Source organism: Callorhinchus milii, unplaced genomic scaffold (genome assembly GCF_018977255.1).
Source record: "Callorhinchus milii isolate IMCB2004 unplaced genomic scaffold, IMCB_Cmil_1.0 Scaffold15, whole genome shotgun sequence".
Lineage (NCBI taxonomy): Eukaryota > Metazoa > Chordata > Chondrichthyes > Chimaeriformes > Callorhinchidae > Callorhinchus > Callorhinchus milii.
This window is the reverse complement of record NW_024704756.1, coordinates 1389596-1414769: the sequence shown is the minus strand read 5'-3', so window position 1 is coordinate 1414769 and position 25174 is coordinate 1389596. Positions and strand designations below refer to the sequence as shown.

General features: G+C 50.6%; 1 protein-coding gene across 1 annotated transcript in view; it reads left to right on the top strand.

Annotated features, from left to right (window-relative positions):
- nhsl2 (NHS-like 2) overlaps nucleotides 1-8558 on the top strand; it is a 52463-nt gene extending 43905 nt beyond the window's left edge. Inside the window, exons 6-8 of the mRNA XM_007891004.2 lie at nucleotides 2426-5368; nucleotides 6244-6385; nucleotides 7031-8558. Coding sequence (XP_007889195.2) covers nucleotides 2426-5368; nucleotides 6244-6385; nucleotides 7031-7322 — 3377 coding nt within the window. The 3' untranslated portion in view covers nucleotides 7323-8558. The remainder of the gene's footprint in view (nucleotides 1-2425; nucleotides 5369-6243; nucleotides 6386-7030) is intronic.
- Nucleotides 8559-25174: the final 16616 nt, after the last annotated feature.

Here is a 25174-nt window from a genome sequence, read left to right as displayed (position 1 = left end):
AAGGTCAGAGGCTAACCCCCCCCACCCCCCTGCAGCAAGGTCAGAGGCTAACCCCCCCCACCCCCCCCGCAGCGAGGTCAGAGGCTAACCCCCCCCCGCAGCGAGGTCAGAGGCTAACCCCCCCCACCCCCCGCAGCGAGGTCAGAGGCTAACCCCCCCACCCCCCCCGCAGCGAGGTCAGAGGCTAACCCCCCCCCGCAGCGAGGTCAGAGGCTAACCCCCCCCCGCAGCGAGGTCAGAGGCTAACCCCCCCCCGCAGCGAGGTCAGAGGCTAACCCCCCCACCCCCCCCGCAGCGAGGTCAGAGGCTAACCCCCCCCACCCCCCCCGCAGCGAGGTCAGAGGCTAACCCCCCCCCGCAGCGAGGTCAGAGGCTAACCCCCCCCCCGCAGCGAGGTCAGAGGCTAACCCCCCCAACCCCCCCGCAGCGAGGTCAGAGGCTAACCCCCCCCCACCCCCCCGCAGCAAGGTCAGAGGCTAACCCCCCCCCCCCCCCCGCAGCGAGGTCAGAGGCTAAACCCCCCACAGTGAGGTCAGAGGCAAACCCCCCCCTCCCCCCCCACAGTGAGGTCAGAGGCAACCCCCCCTCCCTACAGTGAGGTCAAAGGCAAACCCCCCCCCACAGTGAGGTCGGAGGCAACCCCCCCCCCCGCCACACAGTGAGGTCAAAGGCTAACCCTCCCCATAGTGAGGTCAGAGGCAAACTCCACCCCCCCCCCCCCCTCACAGTGAGGTCAGAGATTAACCCCACCCCACTCCCACCCGCAGCAAGTCAGGTGTTTCCCCCATCACTGTACCTTATATATAGGAACATAGGAACAGGAGGCCATTCAGCCCCTCGAGCCTGTTCTGCCATCCTATAAGACCATGGCTGATCTGTACCTCAACTCCAATGAGCTGCTTTTGCCCCATATCGCTTGGTACCCCGACAAACATCTGACCCCCTCAGTCTGGACAATGTGACTGGATCGTTGCTCATCATTCCCTCCTGTGGTTCACAATTAACCCTTTGAGACACAAGCACTATTCTTCCACCCACTGAGAGGGTATCCAACTTGGGCTGACTCTCCCTCACTCCCTTCCTCTGTCCCGGAGCCAGGCTCCACCACTCTGAAGATGACCCTCTCTGCCGTCCCCCACCTCCGCAACATTGCCCGACTCTGCCACTGCCTCACCACTCAGACCTCCGAGACCCTCATACACGCCGTATTACAATCGGCCTCGACTACGCCAGCGCCCTGCTTGTCGGCCTTTCCAACTCTACCCTCCACAAGCTGCAGATCATCCAAGAACTCTGCAGCTCACCCCACCATCCGCGCTCGGTCCTTCGGCCTCTCTGCCCCCACCCTAAGGAACTCCATCCCACATTCCCTTTGCCTCGTCCCCTCCCTTCCTCCTTGAAGGCACGGCTCAAGACCCTCCCCTTCGACCGCGCCTTTGGCCATCCTCCTGCCCTCTCTGCCCCCACCCTCCCTGATCCCAATTTCCCCCTCCCCCCCCGCCCGCTCGGGGCCTAATCCCTAATCCCTGACTGTTCAGCGCCTTGAGACATTGTCCTGATGTCCCGATGTGAAAAGCTTTACAGATGTGTGTGATGTGATGTGTGGTGAAGCCATGTACTGGTGGGCCATCTAGTGCTCAGTAACGTGTATTCCAGCCGGAGCTCAGGTCACCACAGTTCAAATCTAACTATGAGGTGCCCGACAAACAAAATACATTGACCCACCAAATTCCCAAATTCCATTTGATGTGGTGAGACTAATAATAATAATAATATTCCTTGCATTTGAGTTAGTGCTTTTCACGTCTTCTAGACGTCTCAAAGTGCTTCACAGAATATACTGTAAAGAATATATTGTATACATTGTGAATTGACTGTGTATTTTGTGGGCGAAACGTGGCAGCCAAGTGCGCACAGCAGTGTCCCACAAACAGTCGTGGATTGAAGTGACCAAATTATTATTGTTTTTTTTGAGGGATTATTATCAGGCGTCTGGAGTAAGGAAACTTGCCCAAGGTTTCGCCCTGACTGCCGGGAACCGAACCCAGGTCTCTCGCTTGGGAGGCGAGTGCTCTACAGGACTCCACACTAGAGCATAAATTGTGGGTTATCAGATAAAGGAAAATGGGAGGTTAGAAAAATTCCTGAGAATGTGGAATGCCTCACCTCAAACTGAGACTGAGCCAAGTCTGTACCAGAGTTTAAAAGGGTTAATACCTGAGAATAAATAATATTGAAGGGAATGGGGAGTGGGTTTAGCAATTGATGTAGCCAGCACCAGAACAGACACGATGGCGCGAGAGCAGGGACTAGAGTAGAGTGTTCCAGTGGGGGAGCGAGCACCAGCACACACGATGGTTGGAATGGTCACTTTTTGTAAACATTCTTTGGTATTGAAACGCTGCTTATCTGCTCTGTATTCCAGGCGTGTGTGCTGAGGGCCCTGTCTCGCCTCGCGGGCTGGGGAGCGCGGAGCCACCCCAGCGCCTGTTTACGTTCGACGACGAGCCCAGAGTGCCGAACGGGAGGCGTGATTCGGCCAGCTCCTCCGGCCTCAGGAAGGTCCTAAGTGACCTGGGGCAACTCTCCCACCCCAGCCTATCACCGTCCTCAGAGAACATCCCCCTCCCGGCAAACCACACACAGACCATGCGCACTTCCCACAGCGTCCACGCCTTCCCCTCCCTCAGCAATTCCTGGGACGCAACCAGAGGGGCAGGCTTCTCCCACCCCTGGACAGGCCTCGGGGTAGTTTGCCCGCCAAGCCCCCTCGGCTCAGCCCAGGCTCACCGGCCCTCACTGCCCAGTGACCTCAGCGGCCAGGCTCAGCCGATCCCATCACACCTGAGTTGCCCCTCCCTGCACGCCAAGCCTGGCGGTTGCCTAGACAACCATTCCTCGTCCGGCCCGCTCCAGTGCGCGAGCCGCTCCTCCCCGGAGCCCGGCCCCGCCATGTCCACCTTTTTACCCATTGAGGGGCAGGTGGTGACCCCGCTCTTCCCAACCCGACCTCAAAACATCAAGAACATACGGACTAACCACGAGCGGATTATCGTTTGTACCAATGAGCGTGGTGAGGAGAAGCTCCCAACCGCGGACGCCCGCTCTTTCCGCGAGAGGTCACTGTCCACCCCGACTGACTCAGGCTCCAGCTGCTCGGGGGAGGGGGTCCCGGGGCCGGGCGAGCAGCACAGGAGAAACAGCGAGTCCTACGTGATGCGTTACCCCAGCGCCAGCTCCGAGGACAGTCAGGGGCCCGAGCCACAGGGGCCCTCGCACGCCCGACCGCGCTCGCGCAGCATCTCCCTGAAGAAGCCCAAGCGGAAGCCCCCCCCGCCAGTCCGTGGGGTCTCCTTGAAGCCAGGGGGCACCGGGCTGAAGCTCCAGATCTTCGAGCCCCAGGTCTCCCGGGGGGAGAAGCGGCCCACACGGTTGTTCCTGGCCAACGAGAAGCGCGGGATCCAGAGCGAGTCCATGGACAGCAACGAGTCGAGCGGCTTCACCTCGATCCCCCGGTCCAGCGGCCCCAACCCCAGGGACGGGGAATTCTCCGACAACTGGTTCCTCAACGACTGGAAATCCAACGACCCGTACAGGTCTCTGTCCAACTCCAGCACGGCCACCGGTACCACCGTCATCGAGTGCCTCAAGCCTCGCAGCAGCTGTGAGTCACTGAGCTCGCCATCTCTGTCCAGGGCCACCACCCCCTCCCAGCTCTCCGTCGAGACTGAATCCAAGCTCTCCTCCCCTGGCAGGGTGCCCGGCCTCATGTCCCCATCCAGCGGTTACTCCAGTCAGTCCGAGACCCCCACCGCGGCGTTCCCCATATCCGTCTTCCACGGGGGGCCGTCGCCTCACCAGGCCGGCAAGATAAAGCCCAAGGTCCCGGAGAGGAAGTCATCGCTCCAGCCGCCTTCGCCCAATGAAAAGAGCCCTCGGTCCAAGCAGATGTTTGAGCTGCCGGTCGTGGTGCCGCACGTCTCGGCCCTCAAGCCACCGACCAAAGCCAAGCCCAAGACGGGGAGACGGCACTCGGAGACGGCATCCTGTAACGGTGGCAAGCCGGCCCCTAGCCCCAGCCAGCCCACTCTGCCTGTCATCACCCAGACTGTGCTGGAGTCTGTCCGCCTGCGCTCTATCAGCCGGTCAGAGAATGAGGACAACAATGGTGAGGCCTTCCCCGAGCCCCCCACCCAGGCACACGCTGCGCCTGGACACAGGAAGGTGGGACCCCCGGTGGCGGGGAAGCCCCCCATGTCTAAGAGGCCGTCCAGTATTGTGCTGAAGGTCTCCCCCTGTGACCTGACCTCACCGCTGGTCTCACCGCCTGGGACCTGCCCGGCCCCCTCCCCCACCTGGCTCTTCAGGAAGACGAGGAAGGAAGAGGGGATGGACGGCCCTTTGTGTCCTCGTCCCCCCGCTGCTGTCTCCCCTGGGTACCGTGCGAGTGAGCGCGCTGGGCCGAGCCAGACTAAGCTCTCTGCGCACGCTCCCGAGCTGCCGGCCGAAGCCATCCGAGGGAGAGGTGAGGCGACTGGGAGGTCGGCACAGCCTGGGGAGAGGTCGAGGAAGAAGAGCAAGACCCCCCCGCCGGTCCCCAGGAAGCCCACCGTGCTGATCCTCCCCACCAACCGCCAGCACATCCTGGTGGTGGCAGAGCGTTCCGAGCACAGCCCACTGCCGAGCCCCACTGCATCTCCCCTCCAGCCCGGCACCGCAGCCACCAATACTGCCAGCGAGACACAGGCACTGCCACGCCAGCCAGACATCAGCGGAGCCCACAGCCCCATACACCAGCCCCCCAGCCCCACATACCAAGCCGGCAATGCCACACACCAGGCCCCCAGCCCCACACACCAGGCCCCCAGCCCCACACACCAGGCCCCCAGCCCTACATACCAGGCCCCCAGCCCGACACACCATATCTACAGCTCTGTTCACCATGTTGGGAGCCCCACACACAAGCCCGGGAGCTTCACATGCCAGGACGCCAGCCCCACACGCCAAATTAGCAGCCCCACACGCCAAAATGACAGCCCCAAACGCCAAATTGGCAGCCCCACACACCAAATTGGCAGCCCCACACATCAAATTGGCAGCCCCACACATCAAATTAGCAGCCCCACACGCCAAATTGGCAGCCCCACACATCAAATTGGCAGCCCCACACGCCAAATTGGCAGCCCCACACGTCAAATTGGCAGCCCCACACGTCAAATTGGCAGCCCCACACGTCAAATTGGCAGCCCCACACGTCAAATTGGCAGCCCCACACACCAGGAAGAATACAGCAACCAAAACTTCAATGACGGGTTTGGGGTCTGCCTAAATACGGAGTTGAGCACCGACCCGGCCCAGGTCCTTTCAGGTATGTATGTTAATGATGAGATGGGGCCCAGGGCTATATTGTTGTTGCCGGGCCCCGGGCCTGTGGTGTTGTTCGCTACTGGCTGCTCGATGCTCTCGATGCGCTGCACGGCACATGTGTCTCTGTGTCTGAGCGTGTCCCTTTGCATCTGAGTGTGCCCGTGTGTGTGTGAATATGAGTGTATCTCTCTCTGTGTGTCTGTGTGTGTGTCTCTCTCTCTGGGTGTCTGTGTGGGGTGTTGACCTCGAGAGTCAGAAAGTGATGGAAGTGGGCCATTTGTTCCTTGGGGCCTATGCTGGGGTTTTACCCAGTTTTTGTTAAAGCATTAATGATTTTTTGGAACAATCTTATATGTGGTATTTCTTCATGTTTAGTTTTTATCAATGAAGTGAAAAAATGTAGGTTGGCAGTAAAATTGCCTCTCAATGGCACCAATCAACTCCCTGCAATTTTCTGCAAAATTTATCAATTTGGTGCAAATATTTCTGCAATTTTCTCTTGGCCCCGGTTATAAACCTTGCATTTGATAAGGCACCTGATGACGTCTCAAAGCGCTTCACAGGATATACTGTAAAGTGGATTGACTTTGTATTTTGTGAGCGAAACGCGGCAGCCATTTGTTCCCAGAAAGTCCCCACGAACAGCGGTGGTGTCAGTTATTTGGGTTATTTGTTGGCCAGGACATTCGGAGAGAGAAACTTCCTTCTCTTTTAAAACAGCCATGAGATCTTTAATGTCCACTTGAACAGGCAGCTGATGTAATTGGAGCTGATTTTTATTTCTCTGTTGGACTCAGCCCCTCACTTGTCTCCCCCCCGCACTCTCCCCCCCCCCCCCCCCCACACACACGATTGTAACTCTTTTGTTTATTTCAGACGCTGTGGGGACCCGCAGTGCTGGGCAGAGCGGTCCAGGGAGTCTCCAGAGCGAGGACAGCATCACTGAAGAAGACGAGGATGTCTTTGTGTCTCCAGGTGTCCCCCGCTCCACAGAGGATCTCTTCACCGTCATTCACAGGCAAGACACTGACCAGGGGGGAGGGCGGGGGGATCAAGCAGGGACGAGAGAGACCCACTGCGCACTCCCCTGAGTGGGGAAGAGAGACAGAGAGACACCAAGCGCTCAACTGGGGATCTCTTCACCTTGATTTACAGGCAAGGCACTATGGTGGAGGAAATAGGGGGAACATAGGGGTGTGGGAAGGGGGGAGAAAGACACCACACGCTCCCATGAGTGAGAGAGATAGAGAGATGCCGAGGCTAACTATGAGGGTGGAGATGGGAGGAGCCTGGGCAGGAATGGGGAAGAGAGTGAAGGATGGGGAGAAGGGGGAAGAGAGCAGAGAGAGAGATGGGAGTTGACGCAAAGATAGAATTAAGAGTTGGCTTCCAATTTAATTAAATGTAATACAGGATTATCCCTAACTCGACAGACACCTAAATTATGAAGAGTTAAATTAAAGGATTGAGGATTTGGGGGTTCAGTAGCTGGGCGCTGGGCTGGTTTGGGGTTTCTCAGCTCCAGAGGCCTATTGTAGCCTGTCCAGCACTGCCTATGTGACTGAGGTCAGGCTCAGGGCCTGGGAGCTATGTAGAGTGCATTGACGCTCAGCAGGAAGTCCTGGAGAGGAAGCCTGTGTGAACGCCTCTGTTTTCCCCACAGGTCCAAGAGGAAGGTGCTGGGGTGGAAAGAGCCAGGAGAGACATTCCGTATCCGAGAAGTGGCTCCGTCACCCACCAAACCCCCCTCCATCACCGCGGGCGCCAAGGCCAGCACCAGCAACGAGAACTTTAAGGCCTTACTGCAGAGGAAAGGGGGCAAGTCCGGGGCCACCGGCCGCGTCTCAGCCACCGAACTGCTGAAGACCACCAACCCCTTGGCTCGACGGGCGACCGACTGCACACAGGAGCCCGAGCGACCCCGGGGCCCGGCCGAGAGCACGGCGTGGAGTTAGGCCACGGCACGTCCCCCCCCGGGCAGCAGCCGGGCAGCGCTCAACGGCACTTTGTCTTTTTATGGAGCTTGAGGTTTTTGTTCATTTGTTGCCCTCGGCGATGGGAGCGGCGACCGAACCACGGGACCAGCGGCCGGGGGTTAAGCCCCAGGGGATATAGCCACGTTCCCCAGATGTCTCTTTGCTCCCGGGGTGTTTTCCCTGCTCCCGATGTGGAAGATCAGATGCTGAAAGCGTGACGCTCCGGATTATTTAGTGGATCTGGAATGTCGTGGGAATGCCGGGGTGATGGAGTGGGGGGAGAGGGGCGTTGGGGAGGGAGGGAGAGAGGGAGGTGGGGGGGTGGGGAGGGGAACAGATGGACAGGCAGCTGTTGTGAACAGAGCAGGACAAATGGGGGCCTCAATCACCCCATCCTCCCGTGGGATGTTGTGGCCGGAGGCTGGAGTTTAGTCCTTACACAGGGATGGCGGGGGGCACGGGTGGGGGCGAGGGGGGCCTGAAAAGATCAGCGACTGACGTCGCGAGCACCGGGCCCCGCCTCAGGAGCCAACACCAACAACAACGACGATAACTTGCATTTACACACCGCCTATCTCACCGGCTAGACGTCTCGCGGCAAGAGGAGACGTTGTGAGCAGGACTGGGATCGACTGACCTGACTGTCCGGTCACTAACAAAACCAGCAACGCACCTCAATCCTCCCCCCAAGGAATCAGGGCGGGCAGGGAAATGGCGTGCCAACCATCCCAGCTAGAAAGAGCCTGGCAGACTGGTGCTCTGCAGGTGGTTTGAAGAGGATAATGTGTCTCTGGCTCCACCAGTCTGCAAGATTCCTGGTGACTGAGGTTTGGCTGGGTTTGAGAGAGATACGTCCTGCCCCTCCCTTACCCCCCACACCCCCACCTGAGGGGACAATATAACCCCCTCTCCCTCCCGCTCCCCCATCGCTACTGTTGGAGGGGCGGAGGGGGGTTTATGGAGACAAAGGCAGAGAGTGCAGGCATGTTAACTGTACTTCCGAGCTGCCTGGCACAAAGCTAGTGTGTTTGTCGCCCGTCTGCTTTGTGAAGCCCGTTTTTTTTTTCTGCAAGCGGGGTCTAATGTGTGTCGGAATTTTAGTGCCTCCTATTCTGTGGTTGAGCTTTATAAATAAATATATTACGTAATAATATTGGCATCGGTATATATAAAAAAAACATAATTTTACAAAAGTATTTCTGAAACTGAGAGAGAGAGAGAGAGAGATAGAGGGAGATATAGAGAAGCTATATTATATATATATATATATATATAACTAGAAGATTTCCACAAGCCAGTGTGCTGCCTTTATCCTGCTCGAAACAGGATAGAAGCTGAATGTAAATGGCTCCATGGCACCGTTGAGTGTGTTTGCCGGGATCCGCTGGTTCCATTCCATTATATTTTTTGAAGCGTTTCAGAAATCCTCGTCCCAGCTCCGTGTTTATTTCGGTTGCTCCGCGAGGCGCCTGCAGAAGGCAAGTTGGCGTTCTCATCCAGAACCACGACGACAACCACGACTTGCTTTTATCTAGCGCCCCCTCCCTCCCCCCCCACCCCCCCACACCTTACACAAGGCAGCATCCGTCCTCATCTGCCACGGAGCTCCGTGACCTGCCCACTCCACAGCTCCGTGTCTGGGCCAGTCTGGAGCTCTGTAACCTGTTCCAGGAGGAGATGTTTGGGGTTCAGAGCTGTGAAGTCACCCCTTTATGTAAAGATCCGTTGATAATTTCTTGTGACGGGTAACTCCCCCTCCCCCCCAGAAGCAGCTCTTTTATGTATAGGACCCGTTCTTTCAGCGATGGTGAATTCATGCCACCGTTTTGTAAATTGGTTAATACTTTTACCTAAAATATTCTTGAACGGAAAGGTTCCTCCCCGCCTGCCAGCCACCGCCACCACCTCCAGAGTGCCGTGCGGCTAACCGGGAGCTGAACGCACCTTGTGATCATTACTGTTACAGTAAAAAAAAGCCATGTGTTAGTTAGCGCAGAGGAAGGGAGATCCATCCTGAACTCCAAAGTATCGCATCGCATTCCAGGAAGTCTCGGACTTTCGTCTGTGAAATTAATCGTTTATTGAAAGTGACTCAGGAAAATCGAGAATGATCTACGGATATTTTTATCACTAATAAATGCCTCTTCCCACCCCCTTTCCCCTCCTCCCCCATAACTTAACGGAGCGATGAATTAAGTATTAATTGTATAACCTTTTGGGACAATCATTAAAAGTGACTTGAAGAACATTTTATTCTAGAGTCGTGTTCTTTATTAAACGTTCCTCCCCGGCCTCACCCAAGCTCACCAGAAGCAAAGACTACCAAACACTACATTTATTTCGAGGCAAAAAATCCATCTGAATGCGGAAAACATAGGCCTTGGATTACTTTTCCCTTTCTTTACCTCCCAAAGGGTACTCTGATTGACTTGCGGTTCTGGTTTCCCAAAGAAAAATCAGCCTTGTTTGTTCATCAAATAAAAAGTCCCTGTTGGGAATATCATGGGAATCTGGTGGGGAGAAAAATGAAATGTAAAATTTTGGTTTCCAGTTTCGTTCAAACACGTAGGAATGATCAAAAGGGAAGTGAAGATCAGAATGTGTATATATTTATAGGAATGTGTGTGTCTTTGTGTGAGTTTGTCTGCTTGGTATTTATGTGTGTATCTGTTGTACATTTTTTATACAGTAAGGTGAGTGTGAATGCCTGTGTACACAGTATGTATGTGCGTATGTGAGGGTGTACACAGTGTGTGTGAGTTGTTCAGTGTTTGTATATGTGCAGGTATGTGCAATATGTACGTTTGTGCAGTGTGAGTGCATATTGTTGGTCCACAGAAAACAGAGTCACTAGACTTTACAGCAAACCTGCGGTGAAACGTGTTATATCAAATGCAAGGAATATTATGATAATGTTAAAGATCCCACAACGTTATTGGAAAAGAAAAGGGAGTTTCTCTCGATTGTCCATCAATCCCCCAAATAAGATTTAGAAACATAAAAACAGGAGGAGGCCATTCAGCCCTTTGAGCCTGTTCTGCCATTCTAGTAGATTATGGCTGATCAATTACCCGCCCTTGCACCATATCCCTTAATACCCTGACCTAACAAATGGCTATCCACCTCAGTCTTGGAAGATGTGAATGGATCCATTACTATTTAAAAATAGTAATAATTCTTACCTTTCAGGTCAGGAGGGCATCTAAAAGGGCTTCACAGGATTTTACAACAAGTGTTGTGATTTCGTTGGTGAATACAGCAACCAATTTGCATAGAGCAACGTTCCACAAACAGCCATGATTAATGACTATAAATGACTAATTTTATTTGGCGGATTGATGGACACCAGGAGAAACTCTCTTCTCTTTTCCTCAGGACCTTGTTCGCTGGTCATTCACCTCCTGGCCATTTGCAGGTCTGTCTTTTTCTGCAAAAAAAACAATCACTACACTTGACAGCAATTACCTGTGAAGCCATTTGAGACGTGATGAGGAATGAAGTTCCTATTGACTGATGGTGATGTATTTCTGTCTCTTGACACAAGGTGACGCTCTGCCTGTACATTGGAGCAATGATGCTGTGAATGTTTGAGCTGTAGTTTGTGAAGTGAAGGCATAGTGTATTTTACTTCTCTCTTCGAACTGTACCATGGGATTTTTAACGTCCACCTGAACAGGCAGATGGGACCTCGGTTTAACACCCCCAGCGCTGCATTCAAGGGTCAGTTTAGACTATGTGATTCCAAGTCTCGATGTGGGGCTTGAACCCACAGCCATCGGACTCAGAGATGAGAGTGTTATTTAGATTGATACAGCACCTTTCATGTCAGATGTCAAACTGTTTCATGAAGTTCACAGCAACACAGCAAAGTGTAGTGACTGCCAGTCTGCCACCAACAGGCTGTGAAAATAATAATAATATTCCTTGCATTTGATATAGCGCTTTTCACGTCTTCTCGACATTTCAAAGCACTTCACAGAATAGACTGTAAAGTGAATTGACTGTATATTTGTGGGCGAAACGCGGCAGCCAATTGCGCACAGCAGCGTCCCACAAACAGTCGTGGATTGAAAATGACCAATTTATGATTGTTTTGATTTTTGGAGGGATTATTATTAGGTGTGTAGAGCAAAGAAACTTGCCCAAGGTTTTGCCCGGCCTGGAATTGAACCCAGGTGTCTCGCTTGCAAGGTGAGTGCTCTAACCACTGAGCTACAGGTCTCCACATGGCACCAAACACTGGTGAGGCAGAAAAGTGATCCGACAATTGACAAACAATCATGTTCCTATGTACTGATGGGCAAACAGAGGCATGTGGAATAAAGAAACTTGCCTAAGGTTTCGCCCTATCTGGGAATCGAACCCAGGGCCTCTCGTTTGAAAGGCGAGTGCTCCAACCAATACGCTACAGAACTCCACAGTAAACTCGCGGAGAATTTCGATATGTTTATAAAATTTTGGGCTACATCAAACATCTTTAGTAAACTTACTGCATATATTAAATATCATTAGGAAACTCCTTGACTGATTGTTCAAACATGTTTTGGTTTCAATGGCATTGAGTGATAGCTGCACCAGTAAATTCCTGTCAGACGGAGGAAACGGAGGGGGCAAGATGGGTGGCAGGGCAGGGGACGTGGAGCAGACTAGTGCCCGCCAAGCAGAGGGAGCAGGCAGATTGGTAAGGTTTAGTAGGTCACAGAGGGAGGGCAGAGCAAGACCATCGAGGGCTTTAAAGATGGGGACGTGTTTGGTGGAGACTCTGAACAATGGGTCAAAGATGAGTTGCTTTGACCCTGGAGGCAGCAGTCACCGATCCAACAACACAAAGAACCTGCACGTTTACAGTCCAGTTCAAGTGGCTAAGGTTTATAAAGATAGGGTGGGAGATGGATGGGGTGGGAGGGAGAGAGGTGACCGAAGGCACAGTCATCACGATTTGTACACCGGTTTTGAAATAATCTTTGCATTTGATTTAAGCGTCTCATATTGCTGAGATGTCTCAAAGCGCTTCACAAGATATTCTGTAAGGTGCAGTGACTGTGTATTTTGTAGGCAAATACGGCAGCCAATTGGTGCACAGCAACGTCCCACAAACAGCCTTTCAGTGAGTGACCAATTTTATTTGTGGGATTGTTGGCCAGGATACTGGGAGAGAGAAACTTTTTTGATTTTAGTTTCAGTCGAGAGCAGGCTGGTCCATAAGGCGGCCCGTGGGCCACATCCGGCCCGTGATACGTCGACATGGGGCTTGAGCCCACAATCTTCTGCCTCTGAGGCAAGAGTGAACTGAAACTAAGAGTGTGTGAGGTGGAGAGATTTAGGAAGAGAGTTCCAGAGAGCGGAGGGAAAGTGACTAAAAGCTCACCCGCCTTTCAATGAGATTGGTGAAAGCACGCTTTACCAGCTGAACAACAACAAGATTAAATTTGTATAGCACCTTTCAAGTCGGGAGGACGTCCCAGTGCAATGCTTAGTTGGGCAGCCTTTCACTATAAGAGGTAACAATTTAATCATAAGTGAGCAATTATCATCAATCCCTTCACGCCCTGCTCTGGGACCTCTTCCAATCTGGAGTCCTGTAGTTTAGTGGTTAAAGCACTCGCCTCACAATCAAGAGCACCTGGGCTCCATTCCCAGGAATGGCGAAACGTGGGCAAGTTTCCTTACTCCACACGCCTCTGTTTACCTAGCAGTAAGTAGTAGAAACCCGATTGTTAGTCGATCGCTTTTCCAGGGTAATAAATAATAATAATAATAATTTGGTCACTCACTCCACAACTGTTTGTGGGACGCTGCTGTGCACAATTGGTTGCCATGTTTCCCCCCCAAAATATACAGTGAATTCACTTTACAGTATACCCTGTGAAGTGCTTTGAGACATCTAGAAGACATGATAAGGTGCTATATCAAATGCAAGGATTATTATTATAAATGTCATTCTCCTGCTCACCCTCTCCGCTGGGCTGCCTGGACTAACTGCGTTTTCCTTTGCGATGATCTCCCTGGGAACAGAATAATATTAATACTTTCATCTCAGGTAACGCAAACTGGCTACCGTGTTTTGCCCCAAAAATACACAGCAGTTACTCCACTTTACAGTATATCCTGTTAAACACTTTGAGACACCTTAACCATATGATCAGGCAAATCACGTTAACTTGCAAGGATTATTTTATTATTTGGAGTCACCTTGCATTTTATGTAGTGTCTTATCACGTTGTGGAGATGTTTCAAATGCTTCACAGAATAAATTTTAAAATGGATTGACTGTATTTTGTGGACGAAATGCAGCAGCCAATTATGTACAGCTGTGTCTTGTTGGATTGAGTGACCAACTATTTTTTTCGGAGGGATTATTACCCCTGGAAATCGATCCGCCAATCGACTAACATTCAGACTCCTACTTAGTGCTGGGTAAACAGAGGCGTGTGAAGTAAGGAAACTTGCCTAAAGCACTATTACTGGAAACAAAAGGCAAAATACTGCAGATGCTGGAAATCTGAAATGAAACCAGAAGTCACTGGGAACACTCGGTAGGTTAGGCAGCATCTATGGAGAGAGGAAAGCGAGTTGACCTTTCGTCAGAACTGGGGCATGTTGGAAGGGAGCAGATTATAAGGACAAGCAGAAAAGTGGGTGGAGAAAGAAAGACAAAAGAAAAGCTTAGATAGAGGACAGGAGGTGATGAAATCAGAGGTTTGATGGTGTTGCTGGTCTGTTTGAAGGACAATGATACCAAGCAACAATGACTGTCTGGTCCAAACACAAAATACCGCAGATGCTGGAAATGTAAAACAGAAGCAGGTCAGACAGCATCTATGGGGAAAGGAAAGTGAGTCAACGTTTTGGGTCTATGACTCTTTGTCAGAACTGGGACATGTTGGGAGGGAGAGGCTTTTAAGGGCTAACAGACGGGAGGCAGCAGGACAAGGAAGACAAAAGAGAAAATGGGGTAGAGGACAACAACAACAAGACAACAAGATTCCATTTATAAAGCGCCTTTCACGTCAGGAGGACGTCCCAAGGCGCTGCACAGTTGGGTCATGACCCGAGCAGGGGGGGAAATGGTCAGGGGAGGGGAGGGAGCGAGGAGGGGGGAAATGGTCAGGGGGAGGGAAGGGAGGGAGCGAGGAGGGGGAAGAGAGTCGAGAGGGGAGCTGAAGGCTCGGTCAAAGAGAAAGGTTTTGAGACCGGCCTTGAAGGAGGAAAGGGAGGAAGCGGCGAAGGCACTGGGGGATGGAGTTCCAGAGCCTCGGGGCTGAGAGGCTGAAGGCCCGACCACCGATGGTAGGGCGGTTGGGGCGGGGGACGTGGAGCAGACCGGAGCCAGAGGAACGGAGGGTACGGGCAGGTAGGTAGGGGGATAGTAGGTTGGAGAGGTAGGAGGGAGCAAGGCCGTGAATGGCCTTGTAGGTGAGGATGAGGATCTTGAAATCAATCCTCTGGGGGATGGGGAGCCAGTGGAGGCGAGTGAGGGTGGGAGTGATGTGGTCCCGAAGCCTGGTGCGGGACAGTACACGAGCTGCAGAGTTCTGAATGAGGACAGGGGATGATGGGTTAAAGAGGTGTTAATGATTATTCTTATTCTTCTTCTTATTATAAATTGCAACAACTTAGGCAGATAAGAGAGAGAAAATGTGTGTCTGGGACCCAGATGATGTGGTAATGGTCATAGAGGAGGGGAAGGTGAACTGTTATGGTTTGAAATTTTAGAATCAATATTGAGGCCAGAGGTCCCCAGCAGATAAATGAGGTGCTGTTCCTCGAGCTTGTGCTGTGGCTCATTGGAACAGCGTAGGAGACCGTGGATGTAAAAGTCAGAGCGCGACTGGGAGGGAGAGTTGAAGTGGCAACAAACCGGAAGCTCAGGGTTGTGCTTGCGGACAGAATGGAGGTTTTCAGCAAATCGGTCGCCCAATCTGGTGTGGTCTCCCCATTGTAGAGGAGACCACATCGTGAGTAGCAGATGCAGTAAATTACATTGGTGATAGTACATGCAAATCGCTGTCTCACTTAACATAACATAATAACATGTTCGAGCCTGCCCCGCCATTCAATCATGGCTTCTAATCTAACTCCAGCTAATAACCTGACCCTGCCTTATCCTCATATCCCTTAATCCCTTTTGCAATAAGAAATTTGCAATAAGAAATCTATCTATCTCAGCCTTGAAAACTTGAAAACTGTGTTTGGGGCCCTGGACAGTGATGTGGGAGGAGGTGAAAGGGCAGGGACTGCATCTCCAGCTGGTATGGGAAGGTGTCGGGGGAGAAGAGCAACTGTTGGTGGAGTTGGAGGAATGAACCAGAGAGTCACAAAGGGAACGGTCCCTTCGGAGTGCTGGGAGGGGAGGGGAAGGAAAGATATGTTTAGTGGTTGGATCACGCTGGAGGTACCAGAAATGGCGGAGAATTATTTGTTGGATGTTAAGGCTGGTGGGGTGGAAGGTGAGGACTAGGGGGACCCTATCACGGTTCTGGGAAGAGGGGGAAGAGGTGAGGGCAGAGGTGCGGGAAATAGCTCCTGTAGCTCAGTGGTTAGAGCGCTTGCTTTGCAAGTGAGAGACCTGGGATTGATTCCCGGCAGGATGAAACCTTGGGCAAGTTTCGTTATTCCACACGCCCGATAATAATCACTCAAAAAAAAATTGGTCATTTCAATCCACGACTGTCTGTGGGATGCTGCTGTGCGCAATTGGCTGCCGCATTTCGCCCACAAGTATACAGTGAATTCACTTTACAGTCTATTCTGTGAAGCGCTTTGAGACGTCGAGAAGACGTGAAAAGCACTATATCAAATGCAAGGATTATTATTATTGTTATTATTATTATTATAGGGCGGACACGGTCAAGGGCCCTACCACAGTGGATGGGAATCCTCGATCGAGGAAAAATGAAGACATTTCAGCTGCTGTGGTGTGGAAGGGGCCATGACTGCCTGGTGTCTGACTCTCTTGCAACCGTACAGATAGTGACAAGAAGAATCATTATCTGTCTGTTCCTTTTTGCAATGTTTTCTGATGATTTGCATCCAGACCCAAAGCACAGTGCTTTATATCCCTTTGTAAACATTGTGGTGTCAGCGGGTATGGGCTTATTACACTGACTGAGGTGATATGTGAATTCAATTTAGGTGATTTGAGCTCAAGCCAGAATAGGTGTTAAACTGGCTCAGTCGATAGCACTCTCGTCTTTGAGTCAGATGACACAGAACACTGTGACGCGCTTTGAGATGTCTCGAACACGTGATAAGGCCCTATATCAAATGCAAGGATTATTATTATGATTGTGGGAATCTGCCCACTCAGCTCCTGTTAACCCCACCCAGCTGGACAGGCAGAGGGAAAGCTTGCCAGACAGTGATATCAATGGCAAGCTGTATGGTTTTAGCTGGTTATAATGCTCGAGGTGAGCACAGTTACATCACTTATTGGCAAACTCAGTGTTAATCAAAACCTGGAATCTCCCATAAATACCAAAAAGTCTTAACACATAAAGGAGTGGGTCGTTCACTCGCATGAGGTTGTAACTGCATCATAGTCTACTCCCCCTCCCCCTGCCCCCTACCCCTTCAGCCACTGTTGTATAATGTGCAGCCTGCGGAGTCTCATTACTGGAGCTGATGGCCTGCTACTCTGCGCTGTTTCCCTGTGGTGAAACTGAGATGCTGAGGTGGCTGAGAGGCCCCACACCTCAGTGGGTGGGTCAGGCACGTCCTGTTCTCGCGGGCAGTTATATAATAACAACGGCTATTCTAAACATGAGCGTTCCGAGCTAACCTCATCTCTTGGCAGTCAAAGCTTTAGTTCTTCAATAAACACTGAATTCCAGGCATTGTATAACACCCACCATTATTCACGTTGTGCCAAGTCTACCTGCCAGCTGCTCTGATCTCTTTAATCAGCCTGATAGTGCAGTCCTGGGGGAACTTCAGATGAGATGTTAAACCGAGGTCCCGTCTGCCTGTTCAGGTGGATGTTAAAGTTCCCATGGCACCATTAAAAAAGGGAAGAGAGACAATTTTTTCTGATAAGTTGGTGATTGACTTGTAATAATAATAATGATTCTTACATTTGATATCACCTTTGATGTTTCAAAGCGATTCACAGAATTCACTGTACTTTATGGATGGATGGCTTCCTGGTGATTGGAGGAGCTTGCCGTGTGCAGATTGACTATGGTGACTGCTTGCAGATACACTTGACAGGATACACTTCCCTGTGAAACACTTTGAGACGTTTTGACATATATAAATGTAAGTTCTTGTTGTTCTAGGTGCTTTATTGAGGATTATTATAGTTTGGAGTGACTGTGTAGTTGTAATTGAACAGCAACACCCGACAAAGCGAGGGACTAATTTATCTGAGGATATTCGGCCAGGACAACCAAGAGAAACTCCCTTCTCTTTTTGAATAGTGTCACTGAGTTTTTAACATTAACCTTTCATCTAGAGGACGGCACCTCTGACAATGCTGCATTCCCCCCTGCACTGCTCTGGAGTGTTATCTCAACCGCCCAACAACATGGAGCTTGAACCAACAACCTCCTGAGTTGTGAGAGCCAGACTGATGGAATGCCTGCACAGTGTCGCTTATCACCTCGGCGTGTCTCTGGGTCAATTACCCTAACATGAAGTGAATTGATATAAGTAGCTAAACCTGTGCCTGCACCTGCCAACACATAGCACTCACCAAAGCATAGGGATATGGACCAGGCTGGAGGCTCGCTGAGCAGAGGGAGTGGACAGGTCGATATGGAAGGGAAATAACTGAGTGGAAGGATTCCCTGCAGGTTGATCATAAACCAAATCCGGTATATATATATAAAAAAATTGAACTCACCACAATTGCTGATGGGAGCTGTACTGGGAAAGTGTGCTGGATTAATGGCTGTATTTCTCTGATTTACAATGTTATTCTTTTTGTTCAGTTTGTGGCTGAACTCAAGTCAGGGCAGATTTGGCCCCAGGGACACAATACCTCACCTGTGGACTGTCCCCAGGAATCGGGAACTGATGGTCATCCTGCTTTCAGGCCTCCTGTTCGGTAAGAGAGGTTTGAAGAGGTGCTGGGATAGGGCAGGGCAGTGGGATTGAAAGTGCAGCTTGAACGTAAGAATTCGCTGGACGAAAGAAAACCAAGCTCCATCCAATTCACCTTCCACCATCCTGGCAGTCGCTAGACATGTCGTGCCCCAAACTAAATTGATGGATCAGGCTCCCCAGGGAGATGGTGGAAGTAGAAAGTGTTGATGCATTCAAATACAAATCCGATTTCTTTTGTGAGTACTTTGAGACATGCCATGTAGTCAGTATTGTATGGCTTGGAAGAACCAGGCACCTTTGGTTCTAAGGTTCCCAAAGCTTCCTTCTCTGTTGTAGTAATAATAATAATAATAACTCTTGCATTTGATATAGCGCTTATCAAGTATTCGAGACGTCTCAAAGTGCTTCACAGAATAATGTAAAGTGAATTGACTACATTTGTGGGTGAAACTCGGTAGCCAATTGCGTACAGCAGCGTCCCACAAACAGTCGTGGATTGTAGTGACCAATTTATTTATTTTTTTAAACTAATCAATACAGAATTAATTGCTAGCAATTCCAATGTTCTGATGACGCTGGGCGTGAAGGGCTTAACGGAGCCTGATTGTTTTGAGAAGTGAGCGAGTGAGTGAGCATTGTACAGCGTTGGTTTACAGGAAATGTTAGGTGTTGCAGATTTCACTCTCTTTCTGGAAAGATCACTATTTCTCCATCCAGTTCCCACCCCCGGCTTTGTCCTGATTGCCAAAGATCCCCATTTGCCCATGGGAATGACTCAGGGACTCATCTGCTCAAATGGCAGTGAATCAACTCTCCCTCCCTCCCTCCTCTTCCCAGGCAGCCAGAAGGTCAGGAGATTGGCAATCTTACACTTGTGATAACAGCTCTTGTCATAAAAGTTTGGCTCCAGAATCCAGTTTGACTGCTACATCACCTCTGAGTGATTCCGAGATTCTCACTCACCAAAGTTTTGATTGAGAATGAAAAAATCCATATCTCAGGTCCGGTAAAATTCTGTGCATGTGTTTGTGTAACTCTGTATTTATGTGTGTGTAACTTTGTGTGTGTATGTAACTGTGTGTGTGTGTAAAACTCTGTGTGTGTAACTGTGTGTGTGTGTAACTCTGTGTGTATGTGTGGGTAACTCTGTGTGTGTGTGTACCTCTGTGTGTATGTAATTCTGTGTGTGTGTGTGTGTATGTAACTCTGTGTGTGTAAATCTGTGTGTGTGAGTGTTAATGTAACTCTGTGTGTGTGTGTATGTATGTAACTCTGTATGTGTATGTAACTCTGTGTGTGTGTGTGTATGTACGTGTATCCATGGTTGTACACTCCACCTTGCTAAGCCAGTCCAGAACCTTGGGGACTTGTTTCACCCTCAACTATCCTTTCTACCCCACATCTGCACCTTGACCCGCTCTGCCTTCCCCACCTTCGCAACATTGCGCGGCTCTGCCACTGTCTCACACCGCAGGCCCCGAAACCCTCATACACACCTTCATTACATCGAGGCTGTGTGTATGTAACTCACTGCTTGTCGGCCTTCCCAACTCCGCCCTCCACAGGCTGCAGATCATCCAGAACTCTGCAGCCCGTGTCCTCTCCCGCACCGGGCTCCGAGACACGATCACCCCCATCCTCGGCCGACTCCACTGTCCCCTCATCACACAGAGGATCCAGTTCAAGATCCTAGTCCTTACCTTCAAAGCCCTCCATGATCGTGCTCCCCTCTACCTCTCCGACCTCCTAACCCCCTACCACCCTGTTCACTCCCTCCGCTCAGCGGGCCCCGGCCTGCTTCACGTCCCCCATCTTACTCGCCCCACTATCGGCGGGCACGCCTATGTCACTCTGCCCCCACCCCTGGAGCTCCATCCCGCAGTCCCTCCACCTCACCTCCTCCCTCTCCACCTTCAAGACCCACCTCAAGACCCTCCTGTTCGACCGTGCTTTCAATCTCCCCGCTTTCCCCACTGCTCTCCCTCCTCCCCCACCCCGACCCTCAGCTCGGGTCCGTAACTCTTGTCTGTCCAGCGCCTTGGGACGTCCTCCTGACGTGAAAGGCGCTATATAAATGTAATTTTGTTGTTGTTGTTTTATGTACTTCTGTGTGTGTGTGTGTATGTAACTCTATGTGTGTCCGTGTGTGTAACTCTGTGTGTGTGTGTGTGTGTAACTCTGTGTGAGTGTATTTGCATGTGTGTGTAACTCTGTGTATGTGTGTGTGTGTGCCACTGTGTGAGATATGTGTGTAACTCTGCGAGTGTGTGCATGTGTGTGTGTACCTCTGTGTGTGTAACTGTATGTGTGTTTGTATGTAACTTGGGACGTCCTCCCGACGTGAAAGGCGCTCTATAAATGGAATCTTGTTGTTGTTGTAACTATGAGTGTGTGTGTGTGCAATGTGTGTACCTGTGTGTGTGTGTGTGTGTGTGTGTGTAACTCTGTGTGAGTGTGTACCCCTTTGTGTGTATATATGTGTGTGAAGTATATGTGTGTAACTCTGTATGTTTGTGTGTGTGTATATCTGTGTAACTTTGTGTAATAATAATAATCCTTGCATTTGATATAGCGCTTTTCACGTCGGGAGGACGTCCCAAAGCGCTTCACAGAACACACTGTAAAGTGAATTGACTGTATATTTGTGGGCGAACGCGGCAGCCAATTGCGCACAGCAATGTCCCACAAACAGTCGTAGATTGAAAATGACCAATTTATTATTGTTTTGGTTTTGGAGGGATTATTATTAGGCTCTGTGTGGAGTAAGGAAACTTGCCCAAGGTTTCGCCCTCTGCCTGGAATTGAACTCAGGTCTCTCACTTGCAAAGCGAGTGCTCTAACCACTGAGCTACAGGACTCCACAAGTAGTGTGTTCACCTCATCAATATGCACTAACACTGATGATTTGTTGAGACAGATTCAAGGTTATTAATTCTTGGAAGTCTCCTCAACATTTGCCTTTGTACTTGGTTCTTTGGCTGCCATGAACTGTGAGCTGCTGCTGTGCTATCTTGGGCTTGTTTGATCAGTTTCCGGACACGAGAAGATTGCCCAAGTTTTCCCCAGAAGCTGTTTAGAACCATGTCCAAATGTGTCCCTTGTCTACGAAGCGCTTTGGGACGTCCTCCCGACGTGAAAAGCGCTATATCAAATGCAAGGATTATTATTATTATTATTATTATTTGAGCTTAGCCTTTTATACCAACTCCAGTGATGTGGACAGAGTAACCCGTCCATAGAGGCGGGAGTTTCCTCATTACTGCCTGTAAGTCTAAGCTAACACTCCAGTGTAGTGCTGGGGGAGAGATGATTACTTGATGAGATGTTAAAACAAAGTCCCGTCTGCCTGTTCAGGTGGACGTTAAAGGTCCCGTGGCCCTATTCAAAAAGAGAAGGGAGTTTCTCTCTCCCGGTGTCCTGGCCAACAATTCCCCAAATAAAATTGATCACTCACTCCATGGCCGTTTGTGGGACGCTGCTGTGTGAAAATTGACTGCCACGCTTCACCCACATAATTCACAGTCACTCCACTTTACAGTATATCCTGTGAAGCGCTTTGAGACATCTCGACAACATGATAAGGCGCTATATCAAATGCAAGGATTATTATTATTATGATATAAGGGTAGGGACCCAGAGCCTAGATAATAATCCTTACATTTGATATAGCACTTTATCGCGTCTTCCAGACATCTCAAAGCACTTCACAGAATATACTGTAAAGTGTGATTGACTGTATTTTGTGGGCTGTTTACCCAGCAGTAAATAGGAACCTAGTTGTTAGTCAGTAATAATTGCTTGAAAATAAATTCAAATGGTCATTTAAATCCTTGACTGTTTGTGGGATACAGCTGTGCGCAATTAGCTCCCGAGTTTTGCCCACAAAATACACAGTTACTCCACTTTACAGTATATTCTGTGAAGCACTTTGAGACATCTTAACGATGTGATAAGTCGCTATAACAAATGCAAGGATTATTATTATTACACCAACAAGATTACATTTGTGTAGTGCCTTTCACGTCGGGAGGACGTCCCAAGGCGCTGGACAGAGTACAGCATTTTAGACCCGAGCTGGGGTCAGGGAGGGGGGGAGAAGGAAGGGGAGGTGAAGGGATGGCATGGTTGAAGAGGGAGGGTCTTGATGCAGGACTTTAAGGATGCTAAGGAGGGGGCGAGGTGGAGTGATTGGGGTATGGAATTCCAGAGGTTGGGGGCAAAGTGGCTGAAGGCTCTCCCGCCAATAGTGGGGTGGGGGGATGTGGAGCAGCCGGAGCCGGCTGAATGGAGGGAGCGGGTGGGTTGGTAGGGGGTTAGGAGGTCACAGAGGTAGGGTGTGGCGAGGCCATCGAGGGCTTTGTAGGTGAGGACCGGCATCTTGAACTGGATCCTCTGAAGGATAGGGAGCCAGTGGAGTCGGGCGAGAGTGGGGGAGATGGGGTCACGGAGTTTGTTGCGGGAGAGGACACGGGCTGCAGAGTTCTGGATTATCTGCAGCCTGTGGAGGGAGGAGTTGGGAAGGCCGACAAACAGGGCGTTTGCATAGTCGAGCCCGGAGGTGATGAGGACATAAACAAGAGTTTCAGCGGTATTATTATTAAAGCGCCTGACATGACTCTCACTCCAAAGAACCGTAGAAATTTACAGCGCAGATGAGGGCCATTAGGCCCATGGTGTCGAGCTGGGGGTGGAGGGGGGGAGGGGAGAGATGACCGAAAGCGTGGTCACGGAGGCACATTTGCTGACAGAGCTATACAGAGGCTTCAGCCTGCTCCATGTTTCCCGCCCGACCGGCGCTACCATCAGCGGCCGGGCTTTCAGCCTCTCTGCCACCACCCTTTGGAACTCCATCCCACAATCCCTTCGCCTTGCTCCCTCCCTTGCCTCCTTCAAGGCACAACTCAAGACCCTCCTTTTCGACCGTGCTTCAGCCGCCCTCCTACCCCCTCTGTCCACCTTCATCCCAACCCTGCCCTCCGTGCTCGGGTCCTGATCCCCGACTGTTCAGCGCCTTGGTACGTCCTCCTGACGTGAGAGGCACATTATAAATGTAATTTTGTTGTTGTTGTACAACATCTTGAGGCTCAAAGAAGAGAGATCCTGAACCTTGCCCGCAGTAAACCCAACAAGACAATGCAATAACAGCCACTGACTAACATGATTTGCTGAGTTTCAGAACCCATTTCCTCTGTTCGCTTTCAGTCCATAATGTTAATAAGCACTCGGTCAAATATTTAGACTATCGGAGCCTGTGACTGTGACCCATTGGGAAAATCAGCCAACATTCGCAAGGGATAAAATGATTCAGATCCAGTTGATGGTGAAACCATTGGAGTGAAATACTGTAACCTTTTCTAGTTTACATCTCTGAGCAACTATGACCTACTCTATTTATAGACTGATACACTGCAGATCTACCCGCTCTCTATAGGAACTGAAGGCAAATTACTGCGGATGTTGGATATCTGAAATAAAAACAGAAGTTGCTGGGAACGCTCAGCAGGTCAGGCAGCATCTATAGAGAGAGGAAAGGTCATCGATATGAAATGTTAACCCACTTTCCTCTCTCCACAGATACTGTCTCTATAAGAGCTGACTGTTTAACCTCACTCCCATTCCTTGTGTTTGTATTTAATGAGCCTATGATGCGGAAACATCTCAAAGTGCTTTATTGGGTTTTCCATAAAGTGTAGTGACTGTATTTTAGGTGAACGCACCAGACAATGTGCTCCCAGTACTTTAATCTGGAGGATTGTTGCGGAAAACTGTGGAATCAGAGGAACAAGACAGAAGAGGGAGGGAAAGTTCCCCATAGACCCGGACAAAGAGGTAGGTGGGATTCAAAGACAAATAAAGAGGAGACGAGACAGGGAGTTCCAGAGGTGAGGTGGAGACATGGCCACCGATGGTGGTGTGGAGGGGTCAGGGGACTTGCAGCAAGCTCTGTGAGTGATGGGGAACGGGGTGGGGGTAGAGAATTGAGTCCGAGCATTTAAACTCAGGTTAACAGCAGAATGGCACCTCTGCCAATGCAGGGTCCCTCAGCACTGCCTTGCAGTAACAGCCCAGACTGTGAGCTCAGTGTCCCGAGGTGGGGCTTGAACCTTTGGCCCTTTCCCCATACCTTTTTTGGGGGGTTATTTTTTTACAATCCCGTTTAAATGTTAAACACACGGGGTCGAATCCCTCTTCTCCCAGCAACTCAACACTGAACAGGAATTCAGTGATCTCTTCCCTCTGCGTGTCCTACGCGGGAGGACTTTGACTTGCAGGGAGCCAAGCGGAAAGAATTCCATTCGGTCCCCAATGACTAATCCGCTCCTCTTGAGCCGAACGATGTGCCAGGCCAGCTCGGCGTTCCCAGACCCGGATAGCTCTGGAAACGGTCCACCATTAATAGCACCAAGGATACACTCCGCCCTGTGGACATCGCTGTGTATAAATAACCAGCTATCACTCTCACTACATATACACTGTCACCACACTTTACACAAACCCTCTGTGTAGCTCCCAAGGCATTATAGTCCTGTAGCTCAGTGGTAAGAGCACTCACCTTGCAAGCAAGAGATCTGGGTTCGATTCCCGGCAGGGCGAAATCTTGGGCAACTTTCCTTACTCCACACGCCTAATAATAATCCCTCAAGAAAAAAAATAATAATAATAATTTGGTCACCCAATCCCAGACTGTTTGTGGGACACTGCTGTGCATAGTTGGCTGCCATGTTTCACCCACAAATATACAGTCAATTCACTTTACAATACATTCTGTGAAATGCTTTGAGAGG